The 27,082-nt window shown below is 33.0% G+C and overlaps 1 protein-coding gene across 1 annotated transcript; it reads left to right on the top strand.

Moving 5' to 3' along the window:
* Positions 1–7,132: 7,132 nt before the first annotated feature.
* LOC111045317 (glucose dehydrogenase [FAD, quinone]-like) lies at positions 7,133–23,718 on the top strand. Its single transcript, XM_022330694.2, has 5 exons — positions 7,133–7,285; positions 12,089–12,434; positions 14,151–14,382; positions 19,009–19,176; positions 20,394–23,718. The coding sequence occupies exons 3-5, from the start codon at positions 14,169–14,171 to the stop codon at positions 21,911–21,913; spliced, it is 1,902 nt and encodes a 633-aa protein (XP_022186386.2). The 5' UTR covers positions 7,133–7,285; positions 12,089–12,434; positions 14,151–14,168; the 3' UTR covers positions 21,914–23,718.
* Positions 23,719–27,082: the final 3,364 nt, after the last annotated feature.

Raw genomic sequence — 27,082 nt, 5'->3', positions numbered from 1 at the left:
ACAAATATCAAAAGAGACTGTGTTTTTTAATTTCTATTATTCTCACATTGATACTAGCTTTAAAGAACGAAGTGAACTGTATTATTTTATCACTTATTCACAGTACAATATTGGAATTTTTCTCACGAGCAACCATTTATCAATAGGGCTCTATTGCATAACTTTTTAAGATAAATAAAACAATTGAATAGAAAATTATCGAATCAGAACAAGAAAAAATCCTGAGAAAGAAAAACAAATTCATTCGAAATCAAATCATAAGCCCAGTTTATCATTATCAGAATATTCTGACATAGCTGGGCATTTCTAACAGGCATTTTTCAACTGCCAAATTACAAAATCACTGCCATATACTTATTAAAATTTTCAAGTATCTCTATTTATATCATCTAGGAAACTGCCATGCCTTGACAAGCAAGTCAAGTGAAACAACAGCAAGAAAGCATTTTGCAATTCAAGCAATTGAATAAAAACTTTGCCACACAATTTCTTTAATTGAAACATATTGAATGTTCCAGATACGGTGAAACATCATGTTGCATCAGTAACAGAGAAGGAGGTGGACTCAATTATTATTGCTTGTTGGCTGGTGCAAGCTAAGGGGCGCATGTCAAGAATGGAAAAAAGTGAGTAGATGCTCCAGAAAATACTCTAGTGTTATGGATGTACAAAAATTAGCAATGAAAATTTTAACAGTTCAACTTGATTAAGCCTATAGTTCAAAGCAATTTCTTGAGTGCAATTCAATCAATCAATTTTATTTGAAATAAATTATTACAGTTTTTGGTCCTGCTAAACTCGTGAGTTTTTCAGCAGGTGTCATTTCAATACAAAAATTATTCACAACGTTAAACTAAAATAAAGTATAAATAAAATATAACCAGCTTATTAGTTGTAATCTATAAACAATCTTAACAACAATAAAATTAGGAAAAGAATTATTTTATTACTGTATTGAAAAAGGAAAAATTAAGGATCATGATGAATAAGAATCAATAAAAATAGAGTTTAATATAACTTTATAATAGTTATTACCTATATACTGTATAGTTCAATGAAGTATAATATTTTTCAAGTGGCAACAAGTACTGTAAAGTGAAAGATACAAGCAGTTTGCCTGTTTTGTGGGCACGAGCCCGCAAGGTGTAAAATTATTTTACTGACTTTTTATTTTTATACTGGCCAAAACGTTTGACTTGGAAGTGGATGGTAGTGGACGGCCAACTGCCGAACGGCAAAATTTTGTCCCACAAGAACAATGTAATTATTATCAATCTCTTGGAGCAGATAGCACTGTTATTTATGAAAAAATTCAATTCTCCAGGTGGTTGACTTTTTAATTTTTTGATTTTAAGTTTACTTTAATAATCATATTTCAATACTTTTATGGCTAATTAATTATACAATAATTTTTTTAATAAACTTTAAATCAAAACAGTAGAAAGTCAACCCCCTGGGAAATTGAATTCTCTTTCAAATGACATAAAGAATGTGAAATTCTGTCCATAAATAACAGCGCTTTCTGCTCCAAGACATTGTTCTTATAGGACATAACTTTGCTGTTTGACTGTTGGTCGTCCTCTACCACCCACGACTCACCCTTAAACAATTAACTTGAAAACATGATCGTTTTTATTTTTTTGGTCTATTTTTCCAGGACTGGAGGCAATGAACCTTCCATTGGGGTAGAAGATAAGGAGGGCGAAATCTAGCGAATTTTTTGGTACCGCAAACCGCAGATTTGGCGCCACCAATCCACCCACTCACATATATAATAATCTTTAATCTCTTCTCTACGTGTGTTACCAGTTGTATATATATAGTGTATTTAATATTCGTATGTATCGCATAAAATATGCAGTATTTTATTATGGACCTTTCAGCTGAATTATGTTCTGTATAGCCTAACATATTTTGTCTTCTTGTTATTTTAATAAAGATTTTAGTAAAGATTATTCTAGAAAAGAATATATTCATGAAAATTTTACTTCACATTACATTTTATTACTTGTTACTTCACATTACTACTTACAGAGTTACTTTAATAAGAGTTACCATACATTATTACTTAAGGCCTATTCACATTTTACTTAAATGTATTATTAATTAGCCTAATCTCATTTCATTAAATTAGATCGCATTTTTATTTATTTTTGATATGTTTAATTATGTTCTTTGTATGGTACATGAAATTTTAATTTGAAATTTGAATGAATTTATGAATAAAGGTGAATTTGGTGAATGACTGTATGAAGTTTTCATGGGTAGATTTTTCCAAGAATTTTAGCTGAATAGTAGAGTTATTCTTTTAACTTCTATTTATGCTCATCCAATACATCCTCATTATAAAAAGAATGTCCATGGAAACATTTTCATGAAAGTCATGAGCCATCTGCCTTCCTAAATAAACCTACTCACTGTAAGTTTGCCTTGAACATGTATAGCTATACACCTAGGTGATCCATGTAACATGTATCATCAATACCTAAACTATATTTTTGTTAGTTACATATTTTCATATCAGATATATATTTGAGACATGGGAGTGATACATATTGGACATGTCTCATCGATATCTAAATTATATTTTTGTTAGGTACTTATTTACATATCAGATATGTATTTGAGACATGAGGGTGATACATATCAGATACATAAAATGAATACCTAAATGATATGTATCCAAAAAGCGGACATTTTCACATATCAAATACGTATCAGATAGGTATTAGATACGTTTTCAAACATATCCAGTACATATCGTAAGTATCGGTGGAACATATCTAATACATATATGATATGTTCATGTGCTATGTGGGAACAAACTTCCAAAAATTCTTGGAATTGGAACCGAGGTCAGACTCAACTTTCAGCAAATAATTCCGATAGGCAACTGCAATCAAAGACTTCAGTTCCCTTCTCAGTCTCACAAATTCATCTTTGTAACGAACTGAAGATCGCTGTTTACGTGCACATTTATTCTTCCTCTTAACCAAGTCAATTATTTGGCGAGTGAACCAAGGCGGATACTTAGACCTCTCACTTGAGATTCTTTTAAGGGGGATCGTGGCATTAAAACACTCATAAATGACACTGTAGAACCAGTCAACGGCCGCATCAACATCCTCAAATCTGTAAAAATCATTCCAGTCATAGTCTCTGAGCAAATTATACAGTGCAAAATAATCTGCTCTATGGAAATCATAGACAGGAGGAGCATTAACGGGCGATCGCCGTTTCACAGAAATTCCAGTTATCAAACTTATATTCAGGGCTGGATGGTGCTCAATATCCTCTGGTACCAGTGCATTAGAGTCATGCTCAACGTTTATAACGGGTAAACCACAAAGAACCAAATCTAGAGTGCGTAGGTTAGAGTTTTTTATTCCATTGATTGACTTCAAGTCAAAGAAATTTAGAAAATGTCCTAACCTCTTAGCTGCTACCGAACCATTGTGAAGATCATAATTACAATCTGTTACTTCAGGCAAATTAAAGTCACCAGCAATAAGCAGTCGATCTCCAATCAAGTGGACATATCCTTCAATACAGTCAAAGTACTTTCCATAGCTCTCAGAATTGGCAGAGTTGAGGAAGTAAACAACATTAACATATATAGGACCATCCCTATCAAATATTTTAATCATCAAGCTCTCAAAACTCCGACAATCGAAAGATGAGTTGATGTTGGCACACTCTTCAGAACGGATTTGCTTACGAACCACAATCAGAACTCCCCCTCCCCGACATGAGTCACTTCCGGGGCGATCCCGGCGATAGACGACATATCTTTCATCAAAGACCTCATTATCAGAAAAACCAGAATTCAGCCATGTTTCAGTCAACAAGATCAAGTCATACTCAGAAGCAAGTAAAGATTGTAATAACACATGAGTTTTGGTCCTTAAACCTCTCACATTTTGATAATAAACGCTCAATTCCCTAGAAGCCATAGCAACTAATAATCAATTACAGCCCACCCCTAAACTCAACAAAAATTCCCAATCAAGCATCATGCAAATGATACACAAATATGTGCAAGTAATATAACCAATTGATCAAAGATTAAAAATGTTTAGAATTAGATAAAGAGTTCTGAATGTAAGCAAATGAGGATGAAAAGATTATTTAACAATAGAAAAATTGGAATTTAGAACTAATTAATTAATTAAAGAGCAATCACGAATACTCTCAAGATAAAAATGGAAGAGAAAAAGAAGCTGAAAAAAGAAAGACGATATAGAAGAATTAATTGATCCAAAGAGCAATAAGCTAATATTGATTTGAATAATGATAAAAAATGTTTAGAATGAGTTGGAGTTGAGCAAATAAGGAAGAGAAGATGATTTTACAAAAGAAACTTATTAATTAATCCAAAGAGCAATAAGTGAATGCTCTCAAGATAAAATAACAGAGAAAAATCTGTATGAGATAGAAGAAAATATCCCACCCGGGACCACCAACAGCCTAAGCCTCCAACCACACAGCCTAATCCACAACAACTAAAACAGAAAAAAAACAATACAAAAAAAATGTGATTGATTTTCTGAAGGAGCATCGATGTTTAAAATTTTAACATCAAACACCAGTAATTTCTGTTGACAACGAACGGTTGTGATAATAGTCCAGATAATAATCATTATCATTTCCAGCTTGACAGCCTACTTGGCATTACAAAATGAAGGAATGCTCATAGCACTGTCTCAACACAGATCTTGATACATTAGCTAGGATAGAAACGCCTACATTAGGTTTAATTCAACAATGACAATAAAATATAATATTCTACTGGAGCAGTCGATAAAAAAATAATAATAATGGATGAGAAAAAAAATATATAGGCCATATGAGTGTGTTAGGTGGAAGCAAACTCTATCTAATCCATATAATACTTCATTGGACTCTTATCAGCCTATCAGCTATGAACTGCAGCCTATCTACTTATCAGCCTACTACCTCCGAAAAAGTATACCATGTTACTAATCTGACATTAATGTTCAATCCCGCTAGATGAAACAAAACAATATCCTACTTCGTATCTCGATTGATTGAATGAATTTAAAATTATCACTTATAGTAATTAAAAGTATTTATATAAATAGAAAGGTCGTTCGAATAGTCACAGCTCGAACGGAATATTCAATAAGCTGGTGGCTTAAACCATATAGGGAAACGAAATTCTATAATAAATTTGATCCACGAAACACTATAACTTTTACAGTATATAAAAAATGGATAATAAAATTTCCAATACAAATAAGCACTTTGAGATACTATTTTAAATAATCATTCCATATGAACGGTATATTATTCATAGATAAAGTAATAACCATAGAGATTTCTGCCTAAACTGTAATGAACCACATTACAATCAGCGAGAATTTATATAGATTGATCCATTAAAAAAAAAAAAAAAAAAAAAACAATTTAGACAAGGGTGACACTCTTAAATTCCTAAAATATATACATAATTATGATACAATCATAAATAAGTTTAAAAAAAAAATAAATTTCTTTACTTAATTTATAAAAAAACCTAAGCACGGAACAAAGACTTTATCAATGTTATCATTAATATTGTATTCATTAAGCAAAGAGCAACAAGTACAAAGAGACAAAAATGTTTTCAAAAATAATCAAGAACAGATAAACTAATGAAAGAATTCGAGTTCATGAACGGGAATCTTCTATAACTTGGGAAAATTCAAGTCTTTGGCATTCTTTACATTTTTAAAGCATAAAAACGTTAAAACGCATAATATTATTAAATAAACTACAGGCATTTTAATGCCAGGAACTTATGATGCAGCATATGCAAGGGTCCTGTATCTTGTATGTAATATGATGCATATTGTGTAGTGGTTTCTTTCCTGGGTTGTTTAAGCCAAAATCTTTATCCCTGTTTGACTTTTCACTACCAACTTCGTCCCTCCAAGATCGCCGACTTCCCAACGTCTCTTTTCCTATTTTGGCATCTTATTCTAATACATTTACTAGCATTAGCTCTTCTTTGCGTGTCTTCAATGAACTTGATTTTAACTGATTACTCTCATCTGTTTCTGATATCTTCATTTAGGATTTTTTCTAATTCAACTCTTCTTTGTTGTAACTCAGTTTCTGTATTGTATGTCAGTCCTGTATTGGGCTGGCTGAAAAAATGTGTTTGTTGCCTTTTTTCTTTAGGGCTACTTTTAATATAAATATACAAATGAAAATGGCATTAATGTCCGAAACATGTGACAAAATAATTTAAAAGGGTACTGAGATTTATATTTTTATTTATATTTAAAGGTATTTGTGTATATAATATTATATACGCGCACGTTTGTAGTTTGTATTTGTGACTGTTCCTTTCTATTTTCAATCTTGAGTATTCCCAGGTTTCAACTTGATTTTAATGTCCAACTTCGTTTTCTACCGTTTACTAACACTTAACATTCAATTACAAAAGTACAGTATTTCTCGTTTTTTTTTAAGTTTTTCTTAATTTGTAGCTGTATTAGTAACTATTTACAGTAGACCTATATAACTTTTTAAATTAGTTTAGTTTTCAGGTACTCCTCAAACTAATATCATAATTGAAAAAAATCGTTAGGTAGTGTTGAAATTGTAGTATTTCAAACACAACTATTTTATTCATTTTTCATCTAGATATTATGGAAGCTGTTCTCTTGATGGACCAACTAGATTTCATCCAGATTACCTAGAAACTTTTATGATTGAAAAACACTGTTTCATTTGTAAACTTCACTTTTATGAATTTAATTACAGAACTGACGTTTTGTGTTAAAATCAACACATCTACAGTCCTTTAATTAAAGTAGAGTTGACAAATAAAACTCGTGTTTTATTATAAATTAAAAAAATAAATAATGTAATAAATTGAATTATAAATAATAAATTTCGTGTTGTTTTTTCAATATTATGGAGAAGATCCACAATATCAATACATATTCAACGAACATTTATGATTTTTGAGTTTTCAGCTGACCCCCTCACCGTGTGTGTATACGACTAAAAATTGTGGGCCCAGTTGAAATGAGGACCAACACAACACACTGTAACTGACATATTATGAATGTGTGGACATGTGAGGTTGAAGTCTTGGATTGACTCCGTCCCCATTCCCGTTACAAGCTGAAAAAGGAAAAAGAGTAAAGTAGTAGAAGATGGTAGGAGGGAGAGGATTGGAGTTGGAGAGAGACTAGCCGTTAGACTTCTTCAGCGACTGGCTATCAGTTGGAGTAGAGTCTTCAAAGGACGAAGGAGTAACAACGCGACCGCTGTAAGTAGATCAGTTCTCTTCCATTATCTTGTTTCTCTTTTGCTCTCCCGCTAACACTATCAGTAACCTTGACATTCGTTACCTATCTATCCAGAATTTCGTTTTGTAGAAAATTGTCCCTGCCCTAGGTTCGGATAGTGAAGTAGTATATAATTTTTACATGCATAAGTGTAACATTGTGTGCAAAACGTGTGTATAATATAGGTAGGCTACTGTAATTGAATCTTTGTTTTGCTTAGGTACAGACTGATAACAAAAATAAACTGATTTTTGGGATCGTTGTGATAAATACTGACTAAATTCAATATACAATAATCACTGTATTGTAGTAGCATGGTCCTATCAATTGCAGTTCAAATTCATCTATAATTATTTTTAATTGGGCTATCAGAAACTGTTATTAATAAATTCAAACAAATCTTGAAATTTCCTAATTTAATGCCTATTGTAAACTATGCCTACGGTGGTCTTCATTATTGAATTTTCGATGATGAATTCAAAAATTATATTTGCCTTCATAAATTTGAAAAATAATAGGTATAATGTTTTAGTTCTACTTTATTTGATAACTTTTTTCAACTAACACATTTCTTCTAGTCATCAGAAGCATTTCAATAATAGGCTAATTTATAATATAAAATAGATGCATTGGCAAGATATTTTATAAACATTTTTCTTCATATTATTGAAATCAAACAAATCATGACTTGAAATTATAACCAACTTATATATTCTTTTAAATTTTTTACATTGTTCAAAGTGATCAAACGTCCAAACTTGAAAAAAGGTATGGGAATGTAATGCCGTACATCAAATGAAATTTCAAATTTAATAATAAGATTGAAATTAATCAGGTGCCCAACTAAGCTAAAGCATGAAATAATATAGAATTTAAAAACGTAATTTATCATTGAGTATTTATAAATCAATATCGTGATTTATTTTTATTATTATCCAAGTGAAACTGTGTCAAATTATTATTTCTTCACTTACGGTATAGCAAATGGGTATTTATCAATACCGCATGAGAGGCAGATATATATTATGTGGGGACTTTGGAAATCTCAATGGTAGCTTATCTGTAAATTGGTCATTTAAAGCCAGTGGAATACTCACCATGTTTCGTTTTTAGTACCAACCAAGTAAGATCTAAAATATTCTATAATACATACCGTATATTATATTATTTTACTATCTGATTCTATTATTATCTTTTATAATGAATGTGAAAGATCCATTTTTTATGGATAATGCTTAATACCGGCATTTAAGCGTGATAATGAAAACAACTCTGTAGGCCTTCTGTTGTGTTAAAATCCAAATCACAATTTGTAGTCATTCAAAAAAAATTATGATGACTGATGTGCTCATGGGTGGAACGCCCACTTCAAATAATTTCACTGCTTTTTGGTTCATCGGAATAACGGGTTTTTAGAACGTCAGAGACAAGATTGCAGCAAAATGAACGATACCGTTTTATAACTTGTTGGACAGATCCCAGCAAGCGCCGGGTCATTCTAACTGGACTTCAATATTCAAAATCGAAAAAAACGAAAACCGAATGTATGCAATCAAGTCTATAATTTTAACTTTTGATTTACAGTTTCATTACATATCAGACTGATGTGAATTTCTAATTCATAGTATCATTAGGTGGTGGGTTACGGTAAATTTGTTTTAAATCTACAATAATCGCCATTTTCTTTTCATTTTTTATTAATGCCATACATTGTGAAGATACGAGTCACATATAAAAAATACATAAACATAGTCAATGTCAAGTACTGGGTACTGAATGAAGGATATAAATCACACCATAAATTCAAAGGAAGAGTGAACTTCTATTGACTTACATTGAAACAAAAACGTTATCATTATTAAACATTCATTCTTACTGAGATGCGACTTTAGTTCTGATAGAAATATTAATTATCGTGTAAATTAATAAAAACAATTTGAAAAGTTGAAAATGACCTAAGTTATGGTCGAAACTAGTCGTTGAAATATTTTAAAGTTTTTAATAATAAATGGTACTACAAGTTTTCATATTGTTTTTATTAATTTGTACAAAAGTAGCCCATTTAAGTGAAGTGTTTTTAATTATCGTGTGTACATATTAGGTGAAATTAAGATAATATTTCCTGTATATTACATATTTTATATCGTTATATCTGATTTTAAAAGTTCTCAAAGTGTGGTTTCAACATCATAAGTTTCCCATGTGTAATTTTTTTCTGATTTCTTCAAGATTTTCTATATTACTTTATAGCAGTCCTAGGGTACTATTCCTATTACTTTTTATAAATTCCATTTCCTCAATATTCAAGATCAGCATGACAGCCCATTAAAATCCTGAATATGAACATAGTTGATGCGACATTTATGAACAGGTTTTAAATTGTTAAAAAGTGAGCCAACAATTCTACGATATCACTTTCATTATCTACACCCTATAAAAAGAAGTTCAACACAATTTGATGACAGACCGGTCCTTGCCATTTGTAGTCAAATTTCTATTTGGCTCATTAATAAACTTGGAATGGATGATTTGTGTTGGTATATCAGGTATAGTCGTAAGTAGGCCTAGAAGGCTATTTTGTTGATGAGCACAGCACGCCTTACAACCGTAGCGGCACGTAGGCTTTGACAGTCCCTATCCTCTTCATGATTTTCTCTCTTCAATCTCCTCTTTTCTTCTTCTTCGTTCACACTTTCAGCCAACCTTTATTTCAAACATGGCACACGCAATTTTTATTTGGTTCGCACATTACACATTTCGAATAAGAAAATATTCTGAAGTGATGATGAAAATCGTAACTTTTTAGGATGAATTTTGTGTGGCTTTTTTCTAACAAAGATAACAGGAATCACAAATTCTCACAAATACAAATATAAAGGTAGTACCGGTACTGAAAAATTTAAAGTTTTATGTACTATGAAATGATAAAAATTATAACTTTTCAAGGATTATTATTATTTTTACTTTTTTGCAACAAGTAATCACAAATTCCTCACAAATACAAATGTAAACTGACGGTACTGATTTGTTTTTTGAATATTTTGCACAATCCATTAAGCCTCCTGGGAAACTAAAATATTGACAAATGTATGAGATGTAATGAATATTATATATGTTTCTCTTTGATAATAATTCTTCTTAGCAAGAATTCTTTGTAAAAAGATAAAACTAATTGCGGCTTAATGTTCCAGAGAAATTTTATTTTTTAATCTTTTACTTTCAAAGTTAACTTGTTCTATATTATTCCACTTCCAATACAAGGAGATAATCCTTCTAAGAGCATTATTGTTAAGTTGTTATGATGAGGTGTGATTTTTGTGTGAGAATGAGAGTCACTTTCCTTGTCAACAATTTTGCCTTTTGTAGCTGTAGCTGATGAATGATGACTGCTGAGAATGTAGAATGCACTTTGTCCTACTTTTATCCTTATCCAGTTTCACGTTCATTTGCTGGCTTTTCACTCTTCTTGATAAACCATCACCCGTACTCTCGCTTTTTGAAACACTTACTCCTAATATTGTTCTATATCTATATAGTTGTTCTGGTCTCTACCATCTCTTTACTACATTTCTATGCGGTATCATATCAGCATTCAATAATTCACCAAATTTTGAAGCAGTCAAATTTTAAAAAGCACAAAATTTTGAAGTGTTATAATTTGAGTAGGTATCTATGTACCGGTATATATTTTCCATTTTCCTGTTTTTTGAAAGTCCACAAACGTATGAACGATTACCAATTTGATACGCTCTAGAAAGAATAATCTCCTCACATTTGTGAATCTTTTTCTTGTGATACATATTGTCGTTCAATGAAGCACCCTGATACTAGAAAATTGTCTCAAATATATGTAGGCTACATGCTATATCAGAGTTAGATTCCTTGAATGGTTGACATTTATTTCTTAAAGTAGATGTACGAGTATAATAATATTATACCTACTATTATCGAACACATTTTATGTTTTCTAAAATACTCCCACCAATTTATTTTTAACAAAAAACATAAATTTTATGACTCGATTCCCTTTTATTCTTTCATAGAAAGATTGGTTCAATAATGCTGTTTGAAACAACTCTCCGGCTAATATTATATTTTTACTGACCCACAAGTTAGAAGTGGGTAATGAGATGAGATTATGGCATGTTGACATGATCTTTTTAAATCATGTGCTTCCATGTAATCCATGCATTTGGCGGGATTTGAACCCACGACTGTTCCGGCATCAATCCATGGTTGATAACATCTTATGACGTTTTCCCCTCATATAATAAAATGCAATGCAAACACAAAAAATGTTTTAGGTTTTATTTTTACAATGAGATTATGCATAAAAAGTAAATTCGTATGGCTTTTGTTAGTGGGGAGTCCCTTGCGAGAAGGTCCCACCGCCTGAATATATAATTTGAGCCGTAAATGAGCCTTACGACTGTCATACTTCATCCGGGACTGACATTTTAACGTGCCCATCCGATAACATAACTAAACAAAGGCACATTAAGCATAAATTTATTTTCACAATGCACAAATAATTAGGCCTGCATAAGTTATATACTATGAAACTACAACAATTGAGCAAATTTCATTTTTTACTAATCGATGTATTCTAGATTATGAATTTGTATATAAATTATGGATATGGATTTTGTATCTTTTGAAGTTGTCATACTGCTCAGTGACACATTGAATCAATATAGAAACAAAAAATTGGATTTTGTGTTATGAATCGTATTTTGTCATTTTAAAAAACATTGCAATTGATGATGCCATTTTTATGATTGCAGTGGTGTCTTATGAGGAAATACACTGGAGTGAACGACCGCTCATCACTTAGATTTGGGAAGAAAATTTCTGAGGAAGAAAATTTTGTCGATCAGCATGCTTGATGATAGAGAGAAGTTCGAAATGGCCGTTATTTTCATGTCATGAACTATTATTGAAAGTGAATAACCATCATTTGTGAGTTCACGTGACCAATAAGTTAGTTGCCGTTAGAAAGTTGCGACGATTTTCGTAACAGATACGTGATATTCATGACAATTTTTGACACTTGCAACAGCTCAGTTGACGCTCCGAGTTCACTCCACTGACAACTTGGAGGGTACAAGTGTTTTCTCAGTTGCAACATAGGTGAGTTATTGGAGCTTCTTTATATACCTAATAGAATTGTGCAAGTTGGTTCTTGAGCAATAGTAACAATAGTAAATCCAAAAACTTTACTATCCTTACAAAATATGTGGCTGTTATTTCTTAGTAAATAATAAAATTTACAACTCACTTATTGACATGGGCTACTTTTAAATTAATAAAACAAAATAAAGGGTGCTATAAGATTTTATTTTTTTTTATTAATAAAATTTACTTATTTAGAAGAGGAGCTTCGTCAGGAGCGAAATTAATCCCACTTTGCAGTACAAGAAATGGAAGTAAATTATATTATTTTCTCATAAAAACAAGTCTTATCCCTTATAAAGTTATTGTCAATATTTTTTTCGTTGTGGGAACCAGAATAGATTTAACTTATCGAACAAACGGTAAGTTACTATATCATATTATGGTGTTGATCAATATCGTTCCGTTGTGGTAAAAATAATGGATTACAAAAATTTAATTAACTTATAGAACAAATGGTAAGTTACTTTATCATATAATTGTGTTGATTCTACTGATAAAATTATAAATAGTATTAATATACATACTTTATTTTCTTCTTACAGCGGGGAGGGGGTTGGGGTGTTGAATCTTATGAATAGATTGACCGCAATTATTACAAATTTAAGACAGCATTTTTTCTAAAACATCAACAACTGAAAGGTGCCTACCTTCTCACATATAGAACTCTTTTATGATTTTTATGATAATTTAAGCTAATAAATTTATGTGTAATTGAATTTTAAGTTTAATATTCGATGTGAAGAAACAAACATAACGAGGCAATCATACAAACGACATACAATGAAATTTCAATATTATTCCTAGATGAAAGTTAAATTCGCATGTATTGCAGTTGCAACTCCAGCAGAATTATTGATTGATAAAACGTTTCCTTTAGCCTATTTTTTTATCCAGGACTATTTTCCCACGGACGGATTTAATCCATGTGGTAAATGCCAAAAGTGTAATGCCGGTGTTAAAAAAATATTGAAATTGATTTATTTTCTTCTTCTTTTACAAAAATACAATAAGTTATATATACAATATAAAATGTAAAGAAGGCTCCTCATATGGGCAAATGCCATATGTTATTGTTGTGTATTTGATTAATAAAGGAACTTTTTTTGAAGAATGAATTTTATTTGCCAAAAACAAAATAAAAAAAGCTTTACAAAAAATATAAGTATATGCTAGGTACTGTACTTAAACTAAGATACATACATGAAAATTAAGGAAATGTTAATTTATTTAATTAGAAATAATAACGAAATGATGTCCTTATTCATGATATTATAAATAATAGTTAGTAAATGAAAATTTAATTTATGCTTACATGCATGAGTACAGAAGGTGAGGCAAAACACCGGAAAAAGGAAGATTCCTTGTTTATTTATTTTTATTCAGTGCGATACTACTGTGATTCAGTTGCAATTTGTGTTTGCGATTAGCTGTAGCTATGAATAGCGGTCTGGTGATGTAATCAGTTTTGATTAAGCGTTATTCTACAGTAATTAAGTTGCAATGTGTGTTTTGTCAGTTTAATAATAATAATATCGATTGACCTGGCTGGCTCAGGTTTGATGTCAGAGTTTTCAGTTTTTGTCATAGGCCACGATGAGTGGTCTGGTGATGTAAACTGTTTTGATTGAGCGTTATTCCACTGTGATCCAGTTGCAACTTTTGTTTTGTCAGTTTCAGTCATAGGCCACGATGAGTAGCGGCCTGGTGATGCCGGGGGTGGCGGGGGCGGCGGCGGCAGCAGTGAGCACCGCCTCCAGTGTGGCGTGGTTCGCACCGCTCCTGGTGGCGGCACTCGCCTACTTCCACTATGAGCTGCTCGACCCGGAGTCCCGCCCCATCGACGTCGACACGCCCCTTCTCTATCACGAGTATGACTTCATTATAGTCGGCGCCGGATCTGCTGGTGGGTATTACCCACTATTCAATCTATGCTTTATTCATAGCACAAGTACTGATCTTATGCCGCTTCCACACTCTTGTCAAGTGCATACAAATGACGACGAGCGAGAGAGTGTGGATGGCCACCGCTCGCCTTCACTCCGCCAGTATAGATGTACGCATCATTGTATATAGACGTATATATACGACTTGGCAAGAGTGTGGTGCTGGTATGACTATAGTGAGATTCATGCTATTAATTATAGGATTACAGAGTTGATGATTCTCTGTTACCACCGCCTTCAATAAAAGATAGATGTCATTCGAGTTATTCCGATATATCTAATATGTAGGCCTAATATAATTGCTGATTCTTGTCAATAATGATCAACTCAGACTAATATAAAATATACAGGGTTGGTGAAAAGTCCGAGAACGGCTTAATATCTCATACACAAAGGTAATTTGACGGTTGGTGTGATTGGGGATCCTACTCAAATTGAAAATACTTCTTTACTATGACTGGTCATGTCAATATTCAGATTCAGATTCCTTTATTCATGTATTTAACAAAACATAATTCAACTTACGTTCTAGCGTTAAAAATAAATACCAGTAGCGGTGAAATGACATGGTGAATCATATTAAACTGATGAGTTCTACAATAATATTGAGCAAGAATAATGATGAAAATGCAAAAGTTAAGATACTACTGTAATATTTTCACATGAAACGGTGAAGTTTGGACCTTAAGAAGTCCATCCTCAGAGAGGGTATCAAGGATATACCCTCCCCTTCAGCACTTAACCGTGAATATTACTTAACCGTAATATCATGCATACCAGAAATGAAATACTTGAGTGGTATTGATTAATAATGTGAATATCTTCTGAACGGTTTGAGATATCGATGTGTGGTTTTCGCCATTCATTTTCTCTTGAAATTCCAGATAGAAATCATGTATCACATGACCACCTTCTCTTTTAAAAAAATAAAGTTGCATTCAAAATGGCGGATCCAAGATGGCGGACCAGATTTTTAAAGTCATAGTGAAGTGGTATTTTCAATTTGAGTGGGATCCCCAATCACACCTACCTTGGAATCACAATCTTTTATGAGATACTAAGCCGTTCTCAAACTTTTTTCTCTCCTGTCGGCTTTGAATAGTATTGATTTGCAATGTGAATATCTTCTGAACGGTTTGAGATATCGATATGCGGTTTTCACCATTCATTTTTTCTTGAAATTCCAGATAGAAATCATGTATTGCATGACAACCTTCCCATTAAAAAAAAGTTGCATTCATAATGGCGGATCCAATATGGCTGACCAGATTTTTAAATTTTTAGTAAAGTAGTACCTATTTTCAATTTCAGTAGTATCTCCAATCACATCCACCGTCAAATTACCTTTGTGTATGAGATATTAAGCCGTTCTCGGACTTTTCACCCACTCTGTATATCCATCTCAATTATTTTATTTGTCTAGGGAATTTATTTCTTCATGATCTAATAATAAATTTTCTATAATTGAGATAAAATATTGTGTTAGTTCATTATGTTTCTTCATAGCAAACAAACGAATTTAAAGTTGTTTGAAAGCATTTATAAGTTATATTCGTACATACAAACAAACAAACCCAAAAACAGACTACTGTTAGCAATCAGGCTAAGAATAATGTCGCAACGTTACAGGTTCAATCACATGGTCCAAACGAGTTGAAAAGCAGAGAAAAGTGAGTAAACTTGAAATAAATAGGTCAAAATATTGCGAGTTAATTGCAACCCAGCCAGCTGGACCTAGATTTAGACCTACATACTATTACAGCGTTGTCAGCTTGTTGGACAGGGCATCCAGGTAGAGATACTGTAGCTGTAGTACTAGTCTAGCGTCAAAAGTGATGTGTTCAAATTTGTCATCGCTTTATTCTCTACTATTTAGCAACTCACTGAAATCAAGCAATCTACACCGAATTTCCTGTTCTTGACATAAGACAAATCTACATTATTATCAAATCGTACAGAACAGAAATTTTTACACAGCTACACCATATAATTACCCAACTAGACATATGTTGAATTTTGGATTTAATACATCATTTCGTATTGCTCACCTACTTCATCGCAATCTCCCAATTACAATAAAAGAGGCTGAGCACTACCTCCGTAAACAAAGCCGTAGTGCATTCGTGTGACGTCAGCACAGGCAGGGCTCCTACACCAATAAAAATTCGTTGATTTCAGCTGATCTATATCAGCTAGAGTTTTTATTGGTGTAGAAGCCCTACCTGTGTTGACGTCACCAGAATGCACCGTGGCTTAGTTTACGGAGGTAGTGGGCTGAGGGATGCAGTGTTGCTAACTACAAAAATAAGATAGTCACATGGTTGCTTGGTATTGGTCGGGAGGCATCAGAAGCCCTCATAAACTCGCCTTATATGTAGATTCTGATTCAAACTCTGTTAATTCTGGTACTGTGATGCAGCACTCTGAACATTATAATAAGTAATTTAAAAACTTTAGGAGATAGGTACTCTAACATAATACTAAAGTAATCTTTAATAAATATATAACCCACGACATCATGCTTTGTTTATTAAAGAAAAAACGATTAATGATTTATATTTCTTTATATAATATATTTCTAATATTGTAATAATTAAGTGAGAATAATATTAAGGCAGAATTCTGCAGGATTGTTTATTTTACAATTATTATAGATAGGAATTATTCCCCCACACACGGACCAATAGTCTATGTGGGGGAATATTTATTTCCTGAAAATATTTATTTATTTATTATGAAATTGTAATGTTAATGTTTTATTGATGTATTTTTTTAGGGAAATAAATTGAATTGAAAATTACTAGTCAATCTACTTACTCCCTCCATCTAGCGTTCAAATTCAAACAGTTTTATCTGAGTTTATCAAAATGCCGTTAAGTGTCACCTTTTCCAAATAATAATGTTCATGAAGCATCCTATTTGCACCTTGACAATGAGTTACAAAATGAAAACATGCATGTGAGCTGAGACAATATATTATTCCCCATGTTTACCATCTTTCACAAGCATTCCAAACTTGCTATTCTAGTGACCAAATTTTGTCACTCTCCTCAAAATCCATTGTTCCTAAGTTTGCGTGACAGGGTTGTGAGAGGTCTCAGTAATTAACAATAGTACGGTAGTTCCTGTGAGAGATTTGAACAAACGTTAAAAGGCAACACTTCTGACATTCACAAGTTATTACATAAATCGTATCACTCACCAAGTATTACTGTATAGTGAATCGTTCAAAATGAGTGGTAAATTGCAACATTTAGACAACACCAGAAAACTAATAAAAAAACAATTATGGTATTCAAGTCAATAGTGTTTGACTAGAGTAAGTTGAACGGAAACGTTGATAACCTATTTCATCGTTTATTCGATTTTTTGCTTGTCAATATTAATTTAGTTGAATCCTTCAACATTTACCAATTTTTCCTTGTAAATTATTCTGTTCAATTCTTACTTTCGTTAAGCTTGCCGAACTCAAATTACAATTTTTCTAACCATTAATTTGATATCTAATTTTTTATGCATTATTAAGATCAGATCCTCTTCACAAATCGATTGGGATCAAAAATATTGAGGTGAAATTAAATTAGAAGGTGAAAGGTGCCTACAGTTAGGTCCACGTTATAATGGCAGTGGAGAAATATAGGAGAACAGCGTTGCCGATTCTCTGCCTTGCCACTGCCTACTATAGAGGATAGCTGATTCCGGTATATCTGATGTAATATCAACTGTTCATTCTTTTTCTAAATAATCAATTATATTTTATTCTTCAAGAAAATATATCTTTCAAGGGTTAAGTAATAAGTTTTCGTGATTCACATGGGTACGTTCAATATTCGGTCCCGGCTGAAGTATGACAGTCGTGAGGCCTATTGAATGCTTAAATGATATATTCAGGTGAGGTAGAACTTCCGTCAGAAACTCCTTACCATTAAAAACCATAGGAATATTATTATGATTGAGAGTTAATATTTTGTTGATTAATTATATTTCTTCATTTTTTAAAAACGATCTGACAACGTTGTTGAGCTAGAAAAGAATAGATCTATCTGCTTTTTCGAATAATAGCCAACTATAGCAACACACCAATGTCAATCAAATACTGCCATCATAACGTGGACCTAACTATAGTGTAAAATTTCAATTCTGTTGGGGTAAAATGAAAATTATGAGAAGTTTAGTAGGTACGATCAGTTTTCTGTGAAGTGTAAAGTTTCTAGTTTCATTCAAAATTTAGACTTTTTGAATAATTATCAAGTTACTGTTCTAGATTTTTTAATTTTAGACTCTAATAGTATCTATTTGATTCAAAATTTGCTCGTTCATCTGAGTAATGAAGAGCGTAAATTGTATTTTGAAAAGTGAAAGTGACATAACCAACATTTTGATTTGGACAGTATACAGTAATATAAATTGGAAATGGGACAGTTTTGGGCATGAGCCTGTTGTGCCTTTCCTCATGTTAAGTATTTGTACACAATGTGATAAATAAATAAATCTGATAATTTAGGGGTAATGTCACATGATGAATGTACAGTTTCGTATAATTGTTAAGGAGATGTTCAAATAATATTTTATTCTATTATCAACAGGTAATGTGCTTGCCAACCGACTCACGGAAACAGATTACAGGGTTTTGTTGCTTGAAGCTGGTGGAGACGAGACTGAAATATCAGATGTGCCTCTTCTTGCTGCCTACTTGCAGTTGAGCCAACTTGATTGGAAATTCAAGACTGAACCTCAAGGCACTGCATGTTTAGGTGAGTCTGGTTCTTGAATGAATTGTCTTGAGTTTTTCTCATGAAAAAAAGTGTGATACTTTCGATAGAATTTTAAAAGTCAGATATAATTGATGCAGTATCGTGATTTACTTGTGATACGTTTATTATAAATAATGAGCCTGTTGAAGCACCATCATCACATTAGATGTCGGTCGGAACGGTACAGTCCCAAGTTAAAATCGGTTGTTAAGGTGGGTTGTAGGTGGGCATTTAAAATAAGGGAGACAATATCAAAGAGGAGTCAACAGTCCCTGGAAGAACAGCAAGGATGCCTAAAAGCATCACCTCTACGAACTTTTCTGTTCATAGATGATATGAAATATTCCTTGTTTGTATATCATTTGAATAATACTCAATTTTATACGTAATAATAAATAATACTAAATGATACTGTTAGATATTGTATTGTATTATGTAATACTATCTTGCAAATTGATCTTGAGTTTTCTGTCAGTCACCCTGCATGTCAAAGACATGTCTATTAAAATGTGACCCGATTAAAAACTAAACACGCTGTTGTGGAATAGACTTCAATAATCACAGAATCTATAAGAACTTGGTTACGTATTTGTATAGTGCTTCTCATATAATATGAAGAAGGACGTAATAATTATTCATTACATACAACTATTTTACTTGTATGAGTACAAAAGTTTCAAGACAATAAATTCAAAATTTTACAAAAACAACAATATGAAGTAGGGTTCAATATCAAGATACAAACTAAAATGACGATTTGAAGACTTGATATAAAAAAGTCCGGCCGGGTTAATCTAGTTGTAAGGAATGTTACAAACTTCGGTCTGCTAGCACCGCCTGGTTTGTGGGTTCGAATCCCTCTGATGGCAGAGACGTTTGATCATCTCATCAATTTACCTACGCACTTTCATTAATCACGCACAAGAAAAAAGCTCATGTGGCCATCATCAGCAATAAAGTAAAATAATTGTGGAAACTATGAAATATCTACTCTCTGACTGACAGCCATTCGACTGTTGACAATGAATCCTGTGTGATTCGATAGCATGCTCCAGTTCAGAGTAAATATTTAATATTTTCCATAATTATATTAGTCTGCAAGTCGTTAGCGATGAAACTGGATATAACAAAGCTTGTTCATAGTTTGTAATGGATCAAGAACTTCAATAATTAAAAATTTATTGAATAAGGGAAGTAATAAATTAATTTTGTTTCAGCGATGAAGAATAATCGGTGTAATTGGCCGAGAGGGAAAGTGATAGGTGGCTCGAGTGTGCTGAACTACATGCTTTACGTGAGAGGCAACAAGAAAGACTACGACCTGTGGGAGTCGTACGGCAACCCAGGCTGGGGGTCGGAGGAGGCGCTCTACTACTTCAAGAAGTCAGAGGACAACCGCAACCCGTACCTGGCGCGTACACCGTACCACTCGACAGGAGGCTACCTGACGGTGCAGGAGGCCCCGTGGCACACGCCACTGGCCAAGGCCTTCCTGGAGGCAGGCCGCGAGATGGGCTACGAGACGAGGGACATCAACGGCGAACGCCAGACCGGTTTCATGATTGCGCAGGGCACGGTGCGTCGCGGCGCACGCTGCAGCACCGGCAAGGCCTTCCTGCGCCCCGCGCGTCTGCGCAAGAACCTGCACGTCGCCATGAACGCGCACGTCACGCGCATTCTAATCGACCCGCTCACCAAGACCGCCTACGGAGTCGAGTTCTTCAGGGACGACGCCAAGCACACCATTCGTGCCAGGAAGGAGGTGATCGTCAGTGGCGGGGCTGTCGGCTCCCCTCATCTGCTCATGCTGTCTGGGATCGGACCCAAGGACCATCTCACAAAACACAACATTCCTGTCATTCAGGACTTGAAAGTAGGCCAAAACTTGCAAGACCATATGGGGTTTGGAGGAATGGTGTTCCATGTGAACGAGGAGGTGTCACTTGTACAGAAACGGTACGAGAGTGTCAAAGCCATCCTCCAGTATGCTACTCTCGGCGATGGACCGTTGACGGTTCTTGGAGGAGTTGAAGGTTTAGCATTCATAAATACCAAGTACGCCAATGTGACAGATGATTTTCCCGACATAGAGTTTCACTTTGTGTCCGGTTCTGTCAACTCTGATGGAGGTCACCAGCTGAGGAAAGCACATGGATTGAAGGACAGTTTCTACAAGGAAGTCTACGAGCCTATCGAGAACAAAGACGTGTGGTCAGCTGTACCCATGCTACTGCGTCCGCGAAGCAAGGGATATTTAGAGCTGCGAAGCTCCAATCCTTTCGACTATCCACTCATCTATCCGAACTACTTTTTCGACGACCACGATATGAAGACGATGATAGAGGGCGCGAAGATTGCATTAGCGATGAGTAGAACGAAAGCGTTCCAGAAGTTCGGCAGCAAAATGCACAACATCCGATACCCGGCCTGTCGCCACATCATGGTCTACACTGACAAGTACTGGGAGTGCATGATTAGGCATTACTCGATCACCATCTACCACCCGATCGGCACCTGCAAGATGGGCCCCTACTGGGACCCTGAGGCCGTCGTCGACCCCCAACTCAAGGTCTACGGCATCAAGGGGCTGCGGGTGGTTGATGCTTCCATCATGCCTACTATGGTCAGTGGAAATACTAACGCGCCAGTCATTATGATTGCCGAAAAAGCAGCTGATCTAATAAAAGAGGAATGGCTTGCTGGCAATGACAGTCAAATCGAGAACGAGAGGAAATAGTGAGCTAACAGGGCTTCCTATCTACTAGCTAGTACTACCTATTCTACAGAGTGACCCACTGAAGGTGTAACAGCCGAGTACCATAGATTCCACATGAAATTTGCAACAAAAAATGTCCAGTAAAATTTTCTTATATCGACCTTAGTTTCCGAGTTATATAGATTTTTATAAAAAATAATTATAGCACCCTTTGAAATTAATGAAATAATAGATTAAGAATATTATAAATAGAAGAAAGTAGCCCTGAATTCATACATTTTAATAAGATTTTTATATATTTTTGAAAAACGTCAATAACTAGAAGACCATCAGTGAAAATCTTATGAATATGGTTGGAAAGGGGAAAAAATTTCCAATAAGATTCATATAATTTGTTCTTTTGTTTGACGTTTTTATGAGTTGAAGAAAGTACATTCGTCTAGTTCCACGCCAAATTTCAAACAGTTTGAACACGCTCATAAAAAGGTCAAAAACGTCAAACAACAGAACAAATTGTATGAATCTTATTGGAAATGTTTTTCTCTTTCCAACCATATCCTCAGAATTAGATTTTGACTGATAGTTTTCCAATTACTGACGTTTTTCAAAAATATCGAAAACTAAGGTCGATATAAGGTAGTTTTACTAAACATATTTTGATGCAAATTCCATGTAGAATCTATGGTTTTCAGCGGTTACACATTCAGTGGGATACTCTGTATTCTGCACAGGAAGTCCTGGAGCAAAACGAATAGCTATTAATAATAATACAAAAAAGTGGAGAAGGCTAATGTGCAATGACATCATAATCATTGTCAGCCAAAGAAAATGCCAAAGAGTAGATAAATAGGACGACAATGGCACTTGGTGAATTTCAATAGTTGCGACGTGCTAAATTACTCTATCGTGTTTATTGCAATGTTTGACTAGCAGTCAAATTTATAGTGACCTTTGAAAAGCGAGACTGAAAGGAAGAGCATCGACAATAACATATGATAAACTTGGATAAACACTCAGAAAAAAACAGTAGAAATGAGTGATAACTTGTGAAATATAGATTATAAAACTATCAATTGTTAATCTATGTACATAATTGATATAATACTATGATTATTTCCTTTATCTTATCAACAGTGAATACAGTACCTAATCAAGAACATTCTTGATAACTTAATAATATTTGATTAATCTAATCATTCGTGAATAGAGTAGGTACCTAATATTCTTCAAAATAGTAAACAGCTATTTCACAATAAAAAGTAAACTACTGTATATTTAGAGATGAGCAGAACATTTGAGAAGTTAATAAATGTGGTCTTGTATAAATTAGCTCTAAGTAAATGAACATTTGAGTAGAATAAGATTAGCGGTATTAATATATTCATCATCAGAACAATTTTGGTTATTGCTTGACTGAACCCCATTGTTCAGTTGAACTTCATTAAAATAACCAAAGTAAATAATAGCCTTTCAATAAGTAGAATCAAGGGTCGAAATGATACCGCTGTGAAAATGAATGACAACTTTAGAATTTAAAATACGATACCGGTGAGTAAATTTCAATTTGTAAAAAATGCATAAGAATAGAATTTGGATTTAACAAAAGCTTGGAACACTCCATGTTCAATTATATATAAAATTGCATGAAAAAAGATAATATAATATACTATAGATTATGAAAATAAAAATTGAATGTGAAATTATTGTGCTATACGTGCAAATAGAATAGCTTTTGATTCAATTTTGAATAAGTTATAAAGTTGAATCTTCTTTTAATGTTTATAACTATATCATTGTGTATTAATAAAGACTGGTATTGATTTGTAATTATAATATTGTCTGTTATTCAATCCAAATCCATTCTCGAAGAAATTAAAATTATTTTCTAACTGTATGGCTTAGTCTACAAATTCATGACTAGTTCAGTATCGTGTGTGTACCGTACTGTAAAAGTCATCCTTATGGTGAAAGTACTTTGTGTTCTGAATAACTTAGAGAGGATATGACCTTTCTTAGTAACTAGGTACGATAATTTGTCAATGTTTCCCAATGGGTAACTCGGATTTTAGTTAACTGGGACCGGCTTCGATTATCGAGGCTCTAATGTATTTCTTAAGGCTGTGCAAAGGCTAAAAATAAACTCTCTACTAGTGATATTTTTCAAAGTTTTTCGATTCATATATCATCAAGCTATCAAAATGAAAAAATTTTCTCAGGAAAACATTTTTTTTCTGATCATCACTTTTTGAGATCTGAGCGCACCTACAGTTTAAATTTTTGGGACATAACATTTCAAATTCGGTAAGAGATAAATCCATGACATTTAGAGGATAGATTCTTCATGGTATTGTTGATCTAGTAAAACAAAATTTTTCTGAAAATATCAATTTTTAAGATAGTTATTCAATTTACTAAAAATAACCAAAAATAATTTTTAGTTGAGTTATTTTTGGTAAATTGAATAACTTTTTCAAAAATTGATATTTTTAGAAAATTTTTGTTTTACTAGATCAACAATACCATGAAAAATCCATCCTCTAAATCTCATGGATTTATATTTTACCGAATTTGAAATGTTCTGTCCCAAAAATTCAAACTTCAGGCGCTCATATCTCAAAAAGTAATGATTGGAAAAAAATGTTTTCCTGAGAAAACTTTTTCATTTTTATAGCTTGATGATATACAAATCGAAAAACTTTGAAAAATATAACCAGTAGAAAGTTTATTTTTAGCCTTTGCACAACCTTAAAACTGTAACCCCTTCCTTAGAAGTTTACCTAAGAACATACAGTTTTGACTTCAAGACGGTTCAAGTAAAGTATACTACTGTTGCTCTTTCTGGCTGCCCTGCGCGTTCAAAAGTATTGGAGACCTGAACATTATTTATGTAGACTTATTTCAGTCATGGGAATAATATATCTAAAAAAAAAAAAACAAGGAAGAAGAGCGCAATATGTTTCCAAATATTTTTTATTTTTTCCAAGTGAGCATAATTTCTTTTCCGTAAAAATTAAAAAATCAAAGTACTCTTTTTCAACTTTATTTTTTCACTCAGTAGAAAATGACATTTATAAGTCTAAACATTTAGTGAAAAATTAAATTAAGTTGAAAAAATGTACTTTTTTAATTTTTACCCACAATAAGAGTAGCCCTTACCAAAAAAGTAAATATTTTTTTCCTCCACCTACTGTCAAAAGTAGTTACTTTACTCCCTGAAACATAATACTATAGTGTCACTTTTTCGCTCTCGGTAGTAAAAAATAAAAAACTCCCTAAGGAGGAAAAGTGACTCCATTTAAATAACATGGGAAGCATCTCTATTTTAAAAACTTACATTTGAAATATGTTAGAAGGTCTAAGCTCAGATGAGGAAACATAATAGAGGTGTCTGTCATTGAATCAACTGAAATCAATACCACAACCAGAAATTTTATCAACTCAAGAAATATATGTTTGTATGATATTATATACTTACTATATTAGTAGACAATAAAAATTTATACAAATTTTAAAATATTTTATTCTATTCAAAATACCAGCCAACATATATTTTTTATCTGCAATTCAAATCTGAACCGCGTGATCTGGAGTCAGCCATTTTCGATAGCCGCTCAGCTGATAATTGTTATAACTTGTTGTCATCAATACTTTATCTGATAAAATAAACTCCAATAAGAAAACTATTGCGGTCTTCCTGGATATACGCAAAGCTTTTGATACAATACCTCATAATACTTTGTTCAATAAACTGGAGTCCTATGGTTTCAGAGGAGTCTCGCTTAAATTGTTCAAAAGCTATCTGAGTAATAGAACCCAGTCCCTAACCATAAATGATCAATCTAGTGTAACTAACTTAACTTCTTATGGTCTTCCTCAAGGTACTGTACTTTCTCCCATCCTTTTCATACTCTATGTAAATGACTTTTTAAATTTAAGACTTCTAAACTCAACTGTGATATCCTTTGCAGATGATACTGCAGCTATTTTTCACGGAAATTCATGGAATGAAGTTCATACTATAGCTGAAAATAATATGCTTTTAATTAAGAAGTGGTTAGATAAGAATACCTTAAGTTTAAATATTGAAAAAACTAATTACATTACTTTCTCTGCAAATAGAGTAGGGCAGCCTAACGAGAATCAAGATTTGAGACTCCATTCTCAGTGCAATTTAAACTTGGGTAATTGTGATTGTCCCACCATTAAAAAAGTCAATAATACTAAGTATTTGGGAATTATAATTGATGAAAACCTTAAATGGGATGTTCATATTAAATACATATGTAGAAAAATTAGATATTTATCCTTTAAATTTTACCAAGTTAACAGAATTCTTAATAAGAACCACCTGAAAATGATGTATCATGCTCTAGTCAAGTCAATTCTGCAGTATGGCATAGTTGTTTGGGGAGGCTGTTTCAACTGTCATATTGCTGAATTATTTGTAGCACAAAAACTGATAATTAAAACTATATTAAACAAACCCAGGCTCTATCCAACGGATATGGTTTTTAGTGATTTTGAGGTCATGACTATACGTCAATTATACATAAAAACCGTAATTGAGTACTTAATAAAATATAGATCCGATTTTCCTCTCACAATAAACTCTACTCTTAATTATTATAATCTAAGGGCCACTGCTAACAAATATGTAACCTATAACACTAATATTGAATGTATAAGGAGGCAATTAATTTACATAGGTACTAAAATAATAAACCTCATTCCAAATCACTTTCTCATGGACAATAAGATCAGCGGAAAAATTAAACTGGATATAAAAAACTGGACATACAGTAATTTCTTCTTCCATTTAGATATATGACTCGAGATTTCTGCTCCAGCATTTTTTTTTTTTCATTAGTTTTTTTCATTTTTCAGTGGACTCGCTTATTTTTATTTTAAGTACCTATTCCTCTGTTTTCTTCCTTCCCCCCATTTCTCCCTTCCTTTTTTCCTCATTACTTCTCTTCTCTTCTTTGCCTGCCTATTACATGGGAAACCATAGTTGGCTAGGTATCTTCCTCTCTTTTTTTCTCTTCTCCAACACACCCAAACACTAAGCCCATGGTTTTTTATATTTGTAACATTTTATTGTGTTTTATTTGTTTCGTAAATCTTTGTAATTTTGTTTTGTCTTGTTTTGTGTGTTTTTAATAAATTGAAATTGAAATTGAATTGAACTTT

This window comes from Nilaparvata lugens, chromosome 4 (assembly GCF_014356525.2).
Source record: "Nilaparvata lugens isolate BPH chromosome 4, ASM1435652v1, whole genome shotgun sequence".
In the NCBI taxonomy this organism is placed as follows: Eukaryota; Metazoa; Arthropoda; class Insecta; order Hemiptera; family Delphacidae; genus Nilaparvata; species Nilaparvata lugens.
Note: the sequence above shows the minus strand (reverse complement) of the source record. Positions and strands in the feature narration are given on the sequence as shown.